The sequence below is a fragment of the Neopelma chrysocephalum genome, unplaced genomic scaffold, assembly GCF_003984885.1.
Source record: "Neopelma chrysocephalum unplaced genomic scaffold, ASM398488v2 Primary Assembly neopelma1_66, whole genome shotgun sequence".
Taxonomy (NCBI): domain Eukaryota; kingdom Metazoa; phylum Chordata; class Aves; order Passeriformes; family Pipridae; genus Neopelma; species Neopelma chrysocephalum.
In genome coordinates this window covers 13,687,408-13,704,796 of record NW_020897725.1, presented here as the reverse complement: position 1 = coordinate 13,704,796, position 17,389 = coordinate 13,687,408, and the positions used below count along the sequence as shown (strand labels likewise).

The 17,389-nt window shown below is 40.7% G+C and overlaps 1 protein-coding gene across 2 annotated transcripts in view; it reads left to right on the top strand.

The window, feature by feature from the left end:
• Positions 1-17,389, top strand: part of AGO2 (argonaute RISC catalytic component 2) — a 48,107-nt gene that overhangs the window by 10,639 nt on the left and 20,079 nt on the right. Inside the window, exons 2-5 of one of the 2 annotated variants that reach the window (XM_027684393.1) lie at positions 6,159-6,354; positions 10,145-10,265; positions 15,605-15,786; positions 17,077-17,213. In XM_027684393.1, the coding sequence (XP_027540194.1) occupies positions 6,159-6,354; positions 10,145-10,265; positions 15,605-15,786; positions 17,077-17,213 (636 nt within the window). Of the gene's footprint in view, positions 1-6,158; positions 6,355-10,144; positions 10,266-15,601; positions 15,787-17,076; positions 17,214-17,389 lie in introns of both variants that reach the window. The other variant, XM_027684392.1, reaches the window with a different exon arrangement.

The window sequence follows — 17,389 nt, the reverse complement described above, 5'->3', positions numbered from 1 at the left end:
ACTGAAGATCTGATCACATCATCTCCTCTGCTCTGCTTGTGTGGTTTGTTGAATTATTGGGGATTAACAGATAAGTCTGTAACCTTTTTTTCTTGTGTATTATCTAGTCAAAAAGTGTTATAGCTTGACTGAAGAACTTCTAGTGTCCGTACTCTAAAACATCCTTAATGAGCAGCAGACAGACCTACAGGGTCCATATAGATTTCTCTGCCCCCATAATATCAAAGGACTATGAGCTGCAGCTTTGGGTTTTCCTTATCTTGTGGAAAACACTGCCAGCCTCCCTCCTATCATTCCCTAACGGTTCTTAACAGAAAGCTGGTGTGAAAGTTGAACTTTTTATAAAACCCAGACTGTCAAGAAACTTGAAGACAGAAACTTTAGGACCCTTTAGTTGGGTCCTAAAAAGAGAAGGCTGAACTCCCTGTATTCCTTTATTGCCCTGACTATGTATGTGTAAATAAAATACATAAAAGCTCTGTGCAGCTCCTGTTAAGGATTTGTATTGGATGTTTTCCACATTCTTTCTGAATTCCCTCTATTACTGGTAGTTGAATAACTATTTCTGGAAGATAGAGCCAGACTTGTGGCAGGTGCACCAGAACAGGCCAGAAGCTGGAGCACGGGAAACTCCAGTTGAGTAGAAGGCAAGTTTATTTTACCACGGGGGTGGAACAGGTTGTAAGAGGAGATGTGGAAACTCCGTCCTTTAAGATATTCAGAACTTGACTGGACTAGTCAGCCTGGTCCCTTCCAACCTACGTTATTCAGTGTTCTTGATACTCAGTTCTTCTGGAGCAGCTGCTGGAGGCTCTTCCTTTGCCAGTCCTGGTTCTTTTTAACCTGATCACGATGAACACGTCTGTCATTTTGTTATTTTCTGCAGTTCTGGAGGCAAAATAGGTGATGATTACTAGTTGAGGACAAGTTATTAAACCCATTTTTTTGCCCAAGGATCAGTACCTTCTCTCTGGGTCTGTGTAGTGGCATCAGTGACTTACCTGGAGGCAGCAATGAATGTGCATGATGGTTGTACCTGAAAACACCCGTAGTGATGATCCAGAAACCTTAACTGAAAGTGATGCTTCCAAATAAGGCTCCTTTCCTTCCTTCCTCCACCTTACTTTCACTTAGAGACTGTATTTTTGAAAAATGGGTTTAGAGAGTCTACCTTTTGATAGACATAGGTTGGGTTAGCCCACTGCTAAAACATACTGTGAGTTGTGAAAGCATCACCTGATTATTAAATATGAGTTAGGACTTGCCACACAAGGAAACTTATTGATATAATTGCACTGGTGTAATTATGCTCAGACGATTTCCTGTGTCGACAAGCCCTTCGATGCAACTGCTTTGGCCCCTTCTTATTCAGTAACTCATTAGGCTTCTGACTGCACATTAAAATTGCACAATTCTCAGCTAAAAAATCTTCAACGTGCACGTTTAATGCACTGGCAGCGCTTCCAGCGTGCTGGGCGGACCAGCAGTTGAGCTTTAAAAAATGATGAAGAATGAAGGACAAAAGAAATGAACTCTCCCAGTCTGGGGAATGGTTGTGGAGCAAACAGTCCTGAAAAATATCATTACATAATTGTGTGGATTTTGGAGTAGACTCGGCTCATCCAAGTGTGCGGCTCATTCACACGTTTTATAGACTTGGAGTGTCTTGGCCTGTCTGCTCCTTGAGTCACCCTTATCTCTGATTTTGATCCCCAGTAATGGCTGGAGTAGGAGCACACACACAGCCGGCTTTGGGTTTGCAATAGTTTTCAATTAGCAATTTTTCTTTTTTTTACTAAAGCCGCATTTCTGTGATTGCTCAGGGTTCTTCTACAGCTACCTTTCCCCTACCACTCTCTTTTGACAGAATAATTTTGTTGGATTATTATTTTTATTTGATAAAACTGCCACAAGACTGTTACTTTTCTAATATCTGTCTTTGCTAGGTTTTCTTTTTTTTTTTTGGTAGAAATTGCTGTTTTTAAGATTGATAACTATGAACATTCAGTTTATGTAAATAGGATGAATTATAATGGGAAGTCTGTGTTTTTTCCTGATAAAAATTCACACTTGAAAATGGGGCTCTTGATGGTCTTAATCATCATATCAAGGCTGAAATGTTCTCATTATTCATTGTATGGTCTAGCAAATGAGTGAGGAGCTTCCAATACTTTATCACATGGATGCTCCAGTTTATTAGTCTTTCATCTTTTTTCTAGTTCTGTCTTTCCTTGACAGCACTTTATAAGTAGAATCCAGGAATGCATGTAGATTTTCCAGCGCTTTGGGATACTGTCCCTCCCAAAGCATCATCTGTGTTCATGATGGTGTCTCCACGTGCATTGGGATGTGAATTTTGGCAGGTTTCCTGGGGCAGGGCATCACTTCCAGCTCTGATGTCCAGTGGCATCCTCTGTAACACACCTCACCATGCTGCAAAAGCTTCCCAGCAGGAACCTTTGCACTAAGGAAAGCTTTCCTGTGTCCATACAGCTTCTGTCACATTGAAAAGTGAGTGATGGGAATTCTGCAGGAGTACTTGGACAGGGAGTTGGGGCAGCTGATCACTTTGAACGTTGCAATTGCGTCTCATGATCAAGGCTCAAGGCTTCTATCATGTTTTGATACAAGGTGGAGCCTTATCCCTCTGTTCTGTCAGCACCAAATTCATTTTGTAATGCTACACTTCACAGCTGGTTGCTGTAGTAAGTTTAACACAAGATAGTTTGGTTTTGCATTCTCAATTTGAGGCAGTAGTCCAAAATGTGAATTCAGATCAATGGTTGTATTATTTAGCTTTTTTCCCCTGGAGTTCAATTCCCACCCCTCAGCTCTGTAGTTAACACACGTCTCTGTTTGAGGCGGCAGAAATGTAGGCTGAGTGCTTATCGGGTCAGTGCTGCTGTTTAATAAACAGTACTTATCTCCTTGAAGCAACACCCTGCCCTAAATAAGTTTGCCTTGGGAGTTGAGCCAGAAATAGCTTCCTTTTCTTTTTTTTTTTAATTTTTTTTCTTTAATTGGATCGTAAAAAACCAAATCATTGAAAAAACCGTTTAAAACGAAAATGCAAGTGGCAGTGGTGCTGCTTTCTGAACAGCTTGGTGCTTTTTTTTTTCCCCTCCATGAGTCATGCAGGTTATAAAACTGTGTTCACATCCTTCCCCAGGAGTTGTGCCACTCTCAGCATTTCATCTTATTCTCAAAACTGAGTCCGTGCCCTCACTTTTATTCACTAAAACGCCAGTGGAGGGATGTGGTGATGTTGTTGAGCAGCATGTGCTTGTGTTGGTCCCTGAACAATTACAGATATGGCTTCACTGTGCCTCTGTGAAGCAAAACCCAATCCCATTTTAATATAGAGGGAGGAGGGTCTATTGCTTAATTACAAAATTACTTTAATTGGCAGCATAAATAGCTTGGTGGGGGGGTGTGTCCCCTTCCATGATGCTTGTCTTTGTACTTCCAATTCCTAAGTTTAATTTTTTTTTGTATTTCTGAAATCTAGTCATGATGTAGCACAGAAAAAGGAAGGTCAGTGAAATTAGGATGTGGAACTAGATACAGAAATGTTAGAAGGCCTAAAAATAAACAGGAAGGAGAAGAGAATTGCTCAATATTGATAACAGTTGGCCAGGTAATAGTGGTAAGGACATACTTGGAATGCAGAGTGTGAATAACAAGCAATGGAAATGTTAAAATCCAAATTCCAGGAGCCTGAGCAGAAAATTAAAATATTTTTGAATGGGTGCTGTTATGGGGATCGTGGAAATACACACACAAAAAAATCACAGAATAACGTTAATGATTAGGACATAATTTTCAAATGGGGATGTTCCGTTAGGGGAGGATGGAAATAAAAATATGTGCAGTGATGAGCTGTAAAGAATTCAGCAACAGAATGTCTGGAATCATATGTGGGAGACAGATTTCTTTGGGAAAAAGATGGTGAACGAGATTCTGGAGGCGTAGAGGCAGGTGCTTGGTGCACATCCTCCTTATCGGATTTGGGGGTGGATCATGGAAACCTTTGGCATATTGCAAGTGTAAATATTTGTGGGAGTATTTTTTCTGTTATTTCCAGCTGTAGTGATAATGCTATAAATAACTTTGTTAGGTGTCTTACCCACAGCAGAGGATGGCTTTCCACCTAATGACACAGAAACTGTGAATTTATCACACCAAACGAGGGGATGTGGTGACTGCGGGGCCACCTGAGTGAGTTTATCACCTTCAGAAAAATATGAAGGAAGCAGAGGGCCTGTAAGCGTTGGGAAAAAGTGAAAAGTCACGTCTGAGAAGTCAAGATGTGCAGGAATTAAGAAAAAAAATTGCCAAAGGTTGAGCAGAACTAGTGAGCTGAGTATTTTGTCTTTCCTTCAGGGCTGGAAGTGGCTATAGTCAGATGCAGAGGCAGATGTGCTGCTCCTGGCAGGACTGGGTCACAGATAATAGTCGAGCTGAGGTGACACTTTGCTCCATTTCTCAGGGCAGGTGTTGGCACTGCAAAGGCAACATGGATGGATAATGTTTAAGTGGGAATTGCTGTATTGCCATTGAAGGCAAAACTGAAGTTTTAAGTCATGGAAATGCAGGTCTTCAGCAACAAGTGTCTTTAATGTTTTGATGGAGTTAGTGTTGGAGAATCACAGGCTTTAATGGCAATGTTTATAAAAGAGAGGGGAAAAAGCAAATGGAATTTTGGTGGCACGACATTAAAAGGGTGGATGCCTCAGAATATGTTTGGGAGACAAAATCTGAAACAGGATTTAAAAAAAAATAATTTAACAAATCTACCTAGCATGTTCCCAATATCAAACCAAGTTATCTGGATTCTGATAAAATATTTAGTATGTGGGGAAATTGGTGCTGAAAGTCAGGTTAGTAGGACTGTAAAAATAAGGAGATACTGATGAATGGGAAACTGGCCATGGGGAGTCTTGAAGGGTAAAGTGGGGAAATGATGCTACTAATGATGGGAATGGTCTTATTTCATTAACAAACTTTGCATAAACGTTAGGAATAAGTATGTGAAACTTCACCGTGGAGTATAGGAGGCATTGTCAGGTTTATGAGAAGAGACTAACAGAAGTAGTTTAGCCTAGAATTAAGTATTAAATGGGAATTTGGTTTAAATCTAAAAATGCAGTCAGGAGTACTCAATCTGAAGAATCACAGAGTATAATCTGCCAATGAATAAATAAATATAGAAGGATGTTTCTGAGCGTTGAAGCATCACAGTTCTGGAACAGCTTTCCAGTAGGGAAAGCGAGGGCGGAAAAGTGGTGAGTGATCTGTTAATGAAGGGATGTGTGTTGTTTCTGGTGCTAGCAGAGAACTGAGTTTGATAATCCCAGGAAACCACACCTGGCTTCTTACATAAGTAATGAGAAGCCTCCTGGGTTACTCCATATGTGAAGGTTTTACTGCAAGTTGTTATTGCTCCAGACCACAGAACACCTGAGTACTGAGGCTGAAGTTTTCAGTACCTGAGTTGGTACCTCACACACTTCTCTGTGGATTTTAGTGGAATTCCCTAGATTGAAACAATGACAAGCAGCTATTGTGCTTCTGCTTCACGTTGTCTGATCTGTCTGGTGTTTGAGCTCAAGAATTCAGTACAGCAGCAATAGAGTATTTGCTCTGTTTGCTTTCTGTGTAAAGGAAGCAGTAGGATATAGTTAATTCTAATACATAGTGTTTTCCAGAGAGCTGCAGCACGGAAGAAAGTGGTGGAAACTCCATTTTATAGGTGTTTGCTTAAATAAAGGTGCTTAAATGATTTGTTTTGAAACCAAGGTTCTTCCCTATAAGGAAGATCATGGTTCTCACTTTCTCAGCAGTGCCCACTTGGACTATGACATTCCCACCCAGCTGACTTGTAGTATAGGAAAATGCAACTGATTTTAAGATTCTGTTCAGTAATCAGGGCTAGGAAATACAGCAAATGGTGAACAAGCATGGGAAGAAGATAGAATTCATGGACTCCTGATAGCAGGGTTTTTTTATTATTTGTATTTTTTTATGCTTTCGATTGTTTAAAAAAAGCTACCAGTTGAAATGTGCTGTGATTCATTGGTCAGATAGCCATTGGTAAATTTGTTGAGCTGTCAGTTTGATACAGCTGATGGCTAAGCTGTGCTTTCTCTCTGTTTCAGTGCTCACACCTCCTCCACCGTTGCCACCACCAATACAGGGATATGCCTTTAAACCTCCTCCTCGACCAGATTTTGGCACTTCTGGGAGAACAATCAAACTGCAGGCCAACTTCTTTGAAATGGACATTCCTAAAATAGATATCTACCATTATGAATTGGATATAAAGCCAGAAAAATGCCCTAGAAGAGTTAACAGGTAATACTGTGCTTTGCTTTTCCTCAGTTTATTTACAGTCTTGTTTTCCTTTGAAAATGCTGGACCCATGTGCTTTCCCCGATGGCTGAGAGGATGTGTCTGGCTTTAGCCACTGGTTGTATTGATCACTTCCAACTTTGCATATCCATCCATGGGCTCTTTTTTTCCCTCCAAGTCTTTATTTGGATTGAATTTGTCAGCATCTTAAGATGCTGCTGATCAACGCCACTGGTGACAGATGGATAAACTGTACTAGCTCTAGTGGAGCTGGGTCAGTATGAGCCAACTTGTTAAATATGATTTAGTGTTGCTTGGTTAAATATTGAAGTGCAATTGATGAGTCCTTCAGCAGGGAGTTGGTGTAACCAGCTTGTTTTCCCAGCTTTCCCTACTCACAAAGGAAGGAAAACCCCATTTGTTTGTCCTGCTGTGAGAGGATCGTAGAGGTACTAAATTAGGTAAGAAATTATCCTGCATCAGTAGATTCTATATAAGGGAAAGCTCTGCTCCTGACACAGATAGCAAGGTGGCCAAGGAAACAAGCAGGCAGGTCTTGCACTTGGCATGTGTGCCTTGTTAGTCAGAGTGTGCAGCTTCATTGACTTGAAAAAGAGCGGCGTTGCCAGAAGTGAAACTTGAGAACGAGACTTGGCACTGACTGGAAACCACAAGTGTCATCATCATAACTACCTACATGTCAGCTGTAGAGGATCAGAATGGCTTGTTTATATATTCAAGAGCAAAACCTTTCCTTGTTAAAAAAGGTCACATGGGTGGAATGTGAAATCATGAAAATGAACAAAGTGTGGAGTCAAAAAAGCCACCTGAAAGCCATGGTTTTCTTAATGTGATTTAATAAACCTGAGGGCATTCTCTGTTGTTATTCTGAGGAGTTGGTGATGACAGTGTTTTCATAAAGCAGCATCACTGTGCTTTGCTGTCTGTTTTTTTTTTCTGTGGTGATCTGTTATAAATTTATTTTTTCAGGTAGTCAAGAACTGAGTTTAGTTTTAAAAGCAAAGACTGTTGTTAAATATATTAAGCTGAACTCTCTTCTTGCCCAAGGGCAAGTGCTGATTTCACCAACATGCTCCTACTGCACTGGACCACTGAAAAACACTTGGAGCAGTTACTTTTTTCACAGTGGGAGCCATGAGAGCTTTGCTTTCATTGACTGATATTCCTGCCACTGCTCCAGCCCTCACAACTGCTGCTGGCCGATCCACAGTGATCCACGTTGCCTCTGTAGCTCCTCTGGGAGCTGAGTGCTGCATGGCTCGTGTGTGTTGTAGTTCTGTGTGATCACTCTGTTATGGTCCCGCATGTGGGTGCTTGCCAGTGGCAGAGAGCATAATTATTAAAGCAGTTTTTCCTCACTGAAAAGGCAGATTATGTTCAGCAGCAAGTTTTGTCCACTGCCAGCTCGTGTCCTGCTCTGCTTTGTCAGGTTGGTCACTCCTCTGTTGTGGTAACAGGAGCAGGGACAGATCTGCACAGATTAAATGCCCTCTGCAGTAAGCAGAGATGTCATAAATGCATTCAGCAGTGGTGTGGTGCACGTTTCTCAGTTCAGTATGGTAAGAATACAGATTGGATTCACTTACTGAAGTGTATGTTTTATTTCTTCTGAGTTCTTACTGCTTTGTGTATTACCCTGTAATGTACCTGCACTCACCTGCCCCTACCTGGGTTGTTGTGAGCTGACTTTTCAGTCCTATGTGTGTACTGGGATACATGGGATATGGGATATCTGTATATGGGATTATGCAGGATGCATGTGTAATCCAATTCTAAATGATGCTTTTTTCCAACTGGCTTACATGTTTCTAGTATTTTGGTTATGTAATTCAGATGTATATTTTTAGTAAGTAGTTTTTATCATTACTTTACATGTTGTAACCTCTAAAAAGGAGAGAAGGAGATTTTTTTTGCTCTACTTCCTCATCTGTCCCAGCTTCATTCTTCAGTTTTACTCTAGGACTAACTCCAGCTCATGCTGTGGCCCTGCAGATCCCTGCAGGATGTGTAGTGTACGTGCAAGTTCCACACTGAGACATGAGCTGGAGCAGGGCTGGGAAACACACAGCTGAGACAACGTGCTGCTGTGCCAAATTAATACAGTCTGGCTGCAATTCTTCATGTGTGGCAGAAAGGTCAGGTCTATTTGGGAGTTGGACAGGCTGAGTGAGCAGTGTGAGTTTGGTTATACACTTTAATTCACAAGGACTTGTCAGGGTGCAGGATGAACTGTGGGTCCAGTAGCTGGCCCAGAGTTCTTGGTGTGCTTACAGGAGCTCAACAGAACAGTAGTCCCAAAGGGCTGAAGTTGGTGAATTTGTAAATAACTCTTCTTTTAACTTCAAATGGAGAAAATAACATAGTTTTCATTGATATCTCCGCCCACAGCTGAGAAGCTCTGTTGCTAAATGTGGATGTGGTTTGAAGCTTGAAAACATTAAGTGGAAGTGTTCATTTTTTTATATAAAGCAGTTCACAACCAGAAGAACTTGCTCAGAAAGAGAGTGGGGTTTCCATAGCTCAATCTTTAACTCAAGGTTGAAAAGTACCTCCTTCCTCCCACCCTTCAAATTATCTACTTGTTCAGTCAGACACTGCAGACCTGAGGCAGATATTACTGGGTCAGGTTTGATTCATACTTCACAGAAGTCATAAGAGTTTCTTTCAGTGGTCACATCTTATTTTAAGATAAGTCTTGGGACACAGCAAAGAAATTGCCAGTTAAAATAGTCTTAATTCTTTTCTTGAATGAGCTCAGAGTTTCATCTCAGGTTTTGCAGCATCTAATACCTGACTGTGTGCTGGGTTAATTACCTTGCCAAGTGGAGGTGTATGAAGCACTCACCTGCAGCATCTCCGAGCTGGTGGTTGTCAGCAGTGCTGAAGGAACAGTGGTTTCCTTTCTCTGTCATTTTAACCTCTTAATGCCCTTTTGCCCCAGGCTGTGTGTTCAGATTGCACATTGCTGATGGATTTTGGATATCACACATGGCCTGAAGGATGTCTCTGTGGGACACTGGGGCCAAAGACCTTTGGCATCAAAGGGTGTTATTACTCCAGCTGACCTCCCATGGCTGCTGAACTGCTTTGCATGACCAGTGTGTAAACATTGTGGTTTGACAAGAACTGTGTGAGTGGTTTCCCCACTCACTTCATACAGACATGCAGCCTAATTCCAGCCATGCTTAAATGAATATTTTTAATATGCACAGGTCCCGGTGAAAGGGCATATCCAGCTCTGTTGGATGGATCCCAGTTTTTCTGGGGACATGAAAAAATTGAATTGAAAAGTTATCCTAGTGCAATGCAGAAAGTTTGCATGTTGCTGTCATCATAGAACTGTCATCATTACACTGAGGCTGTAAGCTGGGATAGTGATATTTTTGAAAGCTGCTTAGTCTGCTGAGTCTTTGGTCCTCTGCAGAAAGGGCTGTAGGACAGGGAAGCAGAAGCCCCAGGAGATACCCAGCACCAGTTTTGAGCGTGAGAAAGCACAAGCTTTCACTTCACCACTTTCATTAGATCACAGAAAAGAGGAAGGAAAGTTTAAACCTGAAAAAGCTAAAAATAGCAGTTTTAAGAAAACAGTATAGTCTGGGAAAAGGTTGCATTAATTCAGATCAGTCAAACAAATCTTGCCTTTAATAGCCAAAAATGGACAATCCTTTCATTGACCTAATACCTCTATTGGTACATATTAGTGTTAGTATTCATCTGCTACTTAACATTCAAAGTAAAAGGTTGAATTAACTTAATCTTTTTGTATTTTCAGAGAAATAGTGGAGCATATGGTTCAGCACTTTAAAACCCAGATTTTTGGGGACCGCAAACCAGTGTTTGATGGAAGAAAAAACCTTTACACAGCTATGCCACTTCCCATCGGGAGAGATAAAGTAAGTTTTAAATAGAAAAGTTTCTAGTTGAAGATTTTAAGGTGGTATTTGCAGAGCCTGTCTAACAGCTGATAGAACAGATTGTTTCTGGAGTAGGTGTCTCCTGCTGTTGTGCTCTGCTCAGGATGTGGTTTGCCAGGACTCAAGTGTGGAGTGGTCACTCCCCCTTCCATCTCCCTTCTTTCCTCCCTCTCTTCCTCTCTTCTGGCGTGGTTTCTGCTGCATTGGTGAGCTGGATCAGCTGCCCCAGACACTGGACCAGCTCCAGACTGGCACTAGGGAGAAAGTGAGAACAGAGCTGAGTTTAGAGGGGACTGGGAACACCCTCCAGGCAGCAGCAGCTGTTCTGTCACCTCGCTAATCTCATCAAGGCTCACTCTAAGCTTATTCTCTCTATCAGTAGCTGGAAGAAGCTCCTCCATCTCTCCGTTGCCTGTATAGAACCTCTTCCCTAATCCTTTATGACTGAGAGCCAAACTAATTTAAACTGCACAGGTTAAGACCTGCTGTCTTAGCCCTGGGGCAGTTGGAGGGGACTGTTCTCTTTGCCAGCTCTCCATGGGGCGGTGACCTCTTTGGGCTCTGCTTGGAGCTGCTCCTGTGCCCATTGACTGGTGAAGTAGAAGGGACTCTGTTGGAACATGCTAACACACAAGCCCTATAAAATAACTTAGTCTGGGTGTCTGTGATCCGATACTAGTTTGAATTTTCCGTGGCCTTTTTATCATTAGTTTTCATTCATTTTTCATTCCTGATGGTAGTACAGTAAGTCCCTTCTGCTATGGGTGCAAGGTGAGGCCTGCACAGTTACAGGGAAGGACTATCCTATCCCACAGGCGTTGATTACAACCTCAGGAGACAAAAATAAAATGTAAGGGGTAAAGGGGAATACAGAAAAATGTAGAAACTGGGAACAGAGCTCAAGTCTTCTGAAATTCAGCAGCTCTAAAATAGTTCTTTGCTGTCCCGTACTGTTTGCTTGTGCAGTGCTTGACATAGTTAATAGTTCTACCTGAATCAAGCTCTTAATCTTTATTTTTTTTTATTTCCTCCCAATCTGTTTAAGTGAATGTCGTGCAGTAAAGGTCAGTCTCTCCTCCAGTCTTAATTACTCTTCATTAACCAATAAGGTAATGTCTGGGTAAACTATAAAGGGCTCATTAAAAGTATTAGAGATTACTTCTTTTTCCTCATCCAGGAAAAAAGTTCCCAATCTTGCCAGAGTGATGATCACATGGAATAGGTGGTCACTGAGGAGGTGTTTTTAGTGGAGGTTTAGTGGACAGTTCAGGTGGTTTCATCTATGGCTCACATTTAGGCTCACTTTCTATAAACTCCTGGGTTTTTTCCTGTTTCCCATGGGATACAGGACACTGTCAGTTGTTCTGCTCTACATGTATTAATGTTCCCCTGGAGGAAAGAGCTAATAGAGATAAACCTTGAGCCGTTTAAAATCGGACGTGGGGAAATTTAGCTTAATGCAGGAAATTTTTACATGGTGCTAAATTGGTTTAAGCATGATTTAAACCAGTGTGAAGCTTGTAGGTATTAGGACTTTGCTCCAGCATAATTAGATTAAGTTTCTTTGGTGGAGTTTTCTTTGACTGTTCTGTACATAACAAATGAGTAAGCTTGCTGCACATCTGATTACGTTTAGGATCACACTGAAAAGATTCATGAACATACAGTGATTAATAGATGATCCTTAATCTAAGTGGAAGATCTTAACTTACTTGCAGTATGCATTGGTGGTGGAAGAACTGGTGCTAAACAGAGGGCTGACACCAAATTGTCAATATTTTTTCCCCCTCCTGTTGCTCTTCAGCTTAATTAATGCACTCTCTCCTCATCTCTAGTTGGTAGTGGTTGTTCTGGCCTGGGTTTTTTTGGTCCTTGCTGACAACTCTGCTTCTTTTATAACTTTTTCTGTTTATATAAATACTCTTCTGCTTGGCTTTCCTGGTTATCAAACCTGTTTTCATTCTTTCCTTATTGTACCTTATTTTCACTCTTTAATTTCTTCATTTCTTTAGACCTTTCAGAACAAATATGGAATATGTAAATATTAACATGATATTTTCTTAGTTTTTACTTGTACGCACTGAGAAGAAAGAGAATGTCAAGGTAGGAGGATATTTAATAGTCTCCTCTTTCCTCATATGTTCAAACAGCAAACCCACATCACCTCCAACAGCAGCTTTGTACTCAATTCCTGCATTACTTATGTATTCCCTAAAATGTCCCTCTGCAATTAAAAGCTAGAATTTAATTTTAATTGAACTTGAGAGTTCTCTCACCTAGCAAGATACAAGAGCGTCTGATAGATCTTAACCTACATCTTAATTAGTCTTTAATTAGAAAAACAGTAATTATGAATGAACTGTTCAGAGCAGTTTGATACAGCAATCCTGCTGCTGTTCCCTTTTCCAGAAGGAAAGTCTCAGTCCTGTCCATGGCCACAAACTTACTCCTCTCTCTGTTTGAAGTCCTGCTGAGAGCTCTGTACATGACAGAAGCAGAGCTCTTTCCTACATCCATAGCTTGAGGTTTCCAAACAAGGCCATGGGAGGTAGGCAACCAAATATTTGATTGGGAACTGTTCATCTGCTTTCCCCTGAATCCCTGGGAAGGAAAAACTCTTGGATTAATAAAGAAAAGGTACTTTGTATGCTCAAAACACGGCAAAATAATCATGTAATGTTGCCTATATTTTATACAGAAGAAAGAGTACTAAGAATTCCCCAGAAACACATGGTCAGGTTAAATTTCTGTTATTTTTAAACAGTGCTATTCTGATTTGTATTAGTAATTCAGACCACATCAGCTTCAAGACCTATTCTTTTTAAGAATGGCTTTAAAAATTTTCTACAGGCTTAATGATTTTTTTCATCCTGACAGTAAAATCCCTTTTGTTTAGTTCCTTTAGCTGCAAAATTATGTTAACTGTCTTGCAGTTCAGCAGTGAGTCTAGCAGGTAGCAGGTTAGTGACTGAGATTGTAGATTTTTTTTTTTTATTATTTGGGGATAGATTATAAATCAAACATTAAATTTTGCTGTAGAGTTTATCCCTAATAGTTAAAGATATAGTAAAATTCCCATTTAAAATTACTTCCTTTTGAAATTTTTCTTGTTTTGTTTACTCTGTCAAACATAAATGTGTTCATTTGTCCTTAATAGGGTGGAATAAATAAAATATTACTGAAAGATATAGACTCTGATTAGCAGTGCCTAAAAGTATGTGTGAACTTGTGCATGAGGATTAAGGACACATTTTTTTATATTTTTATGTTTTGTTTTGTTTTTTTTTTAACTAAACATTAACTTTCAGTAGTGTGTAAATGAAGTGAGATATTTAAGGGGGGAAAAAAAAAAACAAACAGGAAAGTTGGATTTAAAACTTACTTATTTGAGCGGTGACTCTTAATTCAACTCTTCTGGAGTCAGACCCAGCAGCAAAAACTGCTTGGCCCAAATTCAGCAGTCACAGCTCTGCTAAACCTCATCGGTGTTTGCAGTCGAACACCTGGAATAGAAATTCTTCAATCCTGGGTCATTTATTTCCACCAGGGACATGGATACTGCAACACATTCTTCATCTTCCATTCTATCATGGTGAAGGAGTTTTCTAAATAGAAACCAGGGGTGGGCGAAAAAAAGTAAAATCCTTTTTTTAGATTAAGGATGCCAACAGTTGTTAATAATCAGATTAGTTGTGTATTAACAGTATTGGGAATAAGTGTAGAATGGTTTGGGTTGGAAGGGACCTTAAAGGTTATGTCATTCCGACCCCCTGCCATAGTCAGGGCCATCTCCCACTAGACGGAGTTGCTCAAGCAGAAATTACGAAACTTGATTTGGAGGAGGAGAGAGGTTTAAAGGAAAATACACTTCAGGAGCGATAGACTCTTCCACCTGCTGTACGTGGGATCCAAGTTGAGGACCTTTTCATGGTGTGATGGAAAAAAAGGTTTCATGGAGAGCTTCCAGCCTGTGTGAGCTGAAAACCTGTCCCTGTCTTTGCACAGATTTGAGCTGAGCTGACCTTCTGGGCCAGATTCACCCCAGTGACCCCGTGATTAGACTCCAGTTCCCGTTGCTGTCCCACAGCCGTGCAGCTCCTTCCTCTGCTCGGGTCTCCTGGGGAATGACGTCTGTGCTAGAGGAAAGATGCAGCTGTAATATTAATTTTGTGTGCCTACTATAGATGGTCAGCTCATTTTTGGTGCACAGGGGAAGGCTTGTTATTTGTGTTTTATCTTTCCTTCCTATTTTTGGGCAGAAGAATCGAACTGTTGCAAGAGACCAGATGCTGGCAGATCCTGGTTTGCTGTTACCCACCTATTTGCTGGCCCACTAATTGCAGTTTGTCTGTTAAGTGGATGCCTTTTGTATTTAAATTGCAAGCTCCCTAGGACAGGAAAATACAACGTTTTTTGTTTGTATCCAGCACAAAGGATACTCTGATCTTGTTATTTCTTGTAGTCACTCCAACAACTGCTAATCATTTCAGACAAGCCTTAATTTTAGTCGGCTTAAGAACTTTGGTGCTCAGACTTTCTTTGTTTTAAGAAAGAGGAGAAATCAGCAGTACAAATAATTAAAAGTAATTGGATGAAGTAATTTACCGTAATGTAGTTTGTCAGTGTTTTTTTAGACAAAAAAATTCAAAGTAGGCATAAGATGGCATAAGATGTTTCATGCCTAATATCATTGTTAGTACTTGGGGATCACCATTTATTCTTTCTTTGGTATTTAAAAATAAGAGGGTTTTGACTTGGTGGGTTTTGTGGGTTTTTTTGTTTTGTTTGGGGGGGTTGGTGTTTGGTTTTTTAATCTCTTTTTAAAGCTCCTGTTTTCTCTTGTTTGAACTGTCTACAGCAGTAGTATATAAAGCACTCGGGTGCTCTAGAGAGCAAATACCAGAAATTCATGAGTCTTGGCAGGTGGTGACAGCCCATGTTTTATTTTGGGCGTGCAGGAGCTGACATGAGCAGTGATGCATTGGGACGTGGTAGGGATCTGAAATCAGGTTTTCGGATCTTCACCGAGACCTCCCGGTTGATACAAGCGCTCCCAAATTACAGTATTGCCTGACAGAGGGAGATAGTTGCCAGCTGGGAAGCATCCAGGTTTCTGAAATACACCTCTGGGAAGATCTCAACTGCAAAAAGAGGCTGTACCTAATGTATGTTGTTGCTTCATCATGTTGCTTTTTGTCTCCTCCCATGCTTTATAGGGCTGTTTAGAGGAATCACTCGTCCCTTCTGAGCCCCTTCCATTTCTCCCCCCTCTTTCAATGGAAAGAATCATCTTGGTTTGTTGTTTGGCATTGTTGCAGGTGGAGCTGGAGGTCACGCTGCCAGGAGAAGGAAAGGACAGAATATTTAAGGTGGCTATAAAGTGGATGTCCTGTGTGAGTTTGCAGGCTTTACATGATGCTCTTTCTGGCCGGCTGCCAAGTGTCCCGTTTGAGACCATCCAGGCACTGGATGTAGTGATGAGGCACTTGCCTTCCATGAGGTGAGGGGAAGACCTTGACGTGGTTTAGGTGTTATTTGAATCGCTTTGGTGGCCTTTTTGGGTAGGATGTGCTTTTATACCTCAACCACAGCGGATGGCAGGCTCAGGCAAGGGGCAACACGGCGCTTTTCGCTCATCCGGTGGGATTAGGAGCCTCCAGCCTGGGACACGAGACCCTTCCCCCAGTGGTCTGGCTCCCTGTTTGTGTGCTTTTGGCTCAGGGGTGTCCTGCCATCTCCCTCTTTTCCCTGTAGCCTTGGAGAAGGAAGCTCTCCCCGAGTGGGAAGTACTTGGAGGTTGGTAGAGGTGGAAGGGTGGTTTTAAATCAACTTGTTACCCTGTTCCTCTGTGTCCTTGGGCAGATGTTCATTGCCAGTTCTGTATAAAGGATGCAGTGCTGGGGGGACATTAATGGCACCCTATATGGCTATTTTTATAGAAAAGAAAAACTGAAAAACTACTTGACTTGTTTTATTTTCCAAGTAAGTGGGATCTACAGTATTTTCAGTCACACCCAAGAGATACTGGGCTTAATTCTGCTGCCACGAAACAGGTCACTTAAGACCACTTTGCAAATTACATTCAATTGGAAAGTAAAGTTTAGTAGGGCAGAACTTTCCCATTTTGAAGGGCCAAACAGGGAATATGGGTTCAATTTATGCAAATTACTTTAAATAACCTTATAGTATGTTGACTTTATCCTCATATTATGGATTAAAAAGGTAAAATTACTTTAATCAGGTTTTACAGCACAGAAAACAGCCCATACTGTCAGATAGCTTGTTCAGAGGATCATACTGGCTCTGGATATGATTAGTTTGCTATTAAGTGTGCAGTACTTAATTATCAAGAGGAAAGATGTATCAGAAGTATTTATTAGATCACTCGTTTACCCACACATAACGTCTGTTGTGTTTCAGGGTACGCACAAGTAAGGGGAGAGATTATTGCGTTGGTGTTTTAATAGCAGAGATGTTTAATTCTTTTCTTACTGAAGCGCAGCTGAATTTTTAATAGAATGCAAATAAAAATGCTTTTTGTCTGAATTAGTAGATATATTAAAAAGTATACTGAAAATAAAGTTAAACAAATTTGAGTGGTAGCCAGTTTCTTACTGTAACGAGCTGGATTTTAGAGGTGTAACCTGAATCCTGCCAGGAATCTCAGATTATTGGTAATTTGAATCTCTTGACATTTCTGTGCTTTTGTGAACAGGAATTTGCATTACTTTTGGCTTTATTGCAATTTTTGCTTTAGTTGTCTGATGTGCATTTCTTTGCTTTATTGCAGGTATACTCCCGTGGGGAGATCTTTTTTTACAGCATCAGAAGGGTGCTCAAATCCTTTGGGTGGTGGCAGGGAGGTTTGGTTTGGCTTCCATCAGTCGGTCAGACCTTCATTATGGAAAATGATGTTAAATATTGATGGTAGGTGCTACAAAATATAATGTATTATTTCTTCTTTCTCTTTAATAGAAAGGCAAAAATACAGTTCCATTTGTTGGATTTCTTTAAAATGTTCTTTAAAATGTACTTTAAAATGTTCTTTAAAATGTACTTTAAAATGTTCTTTAAAATGTTCTTTAAAATGTTCTTTAAAATGT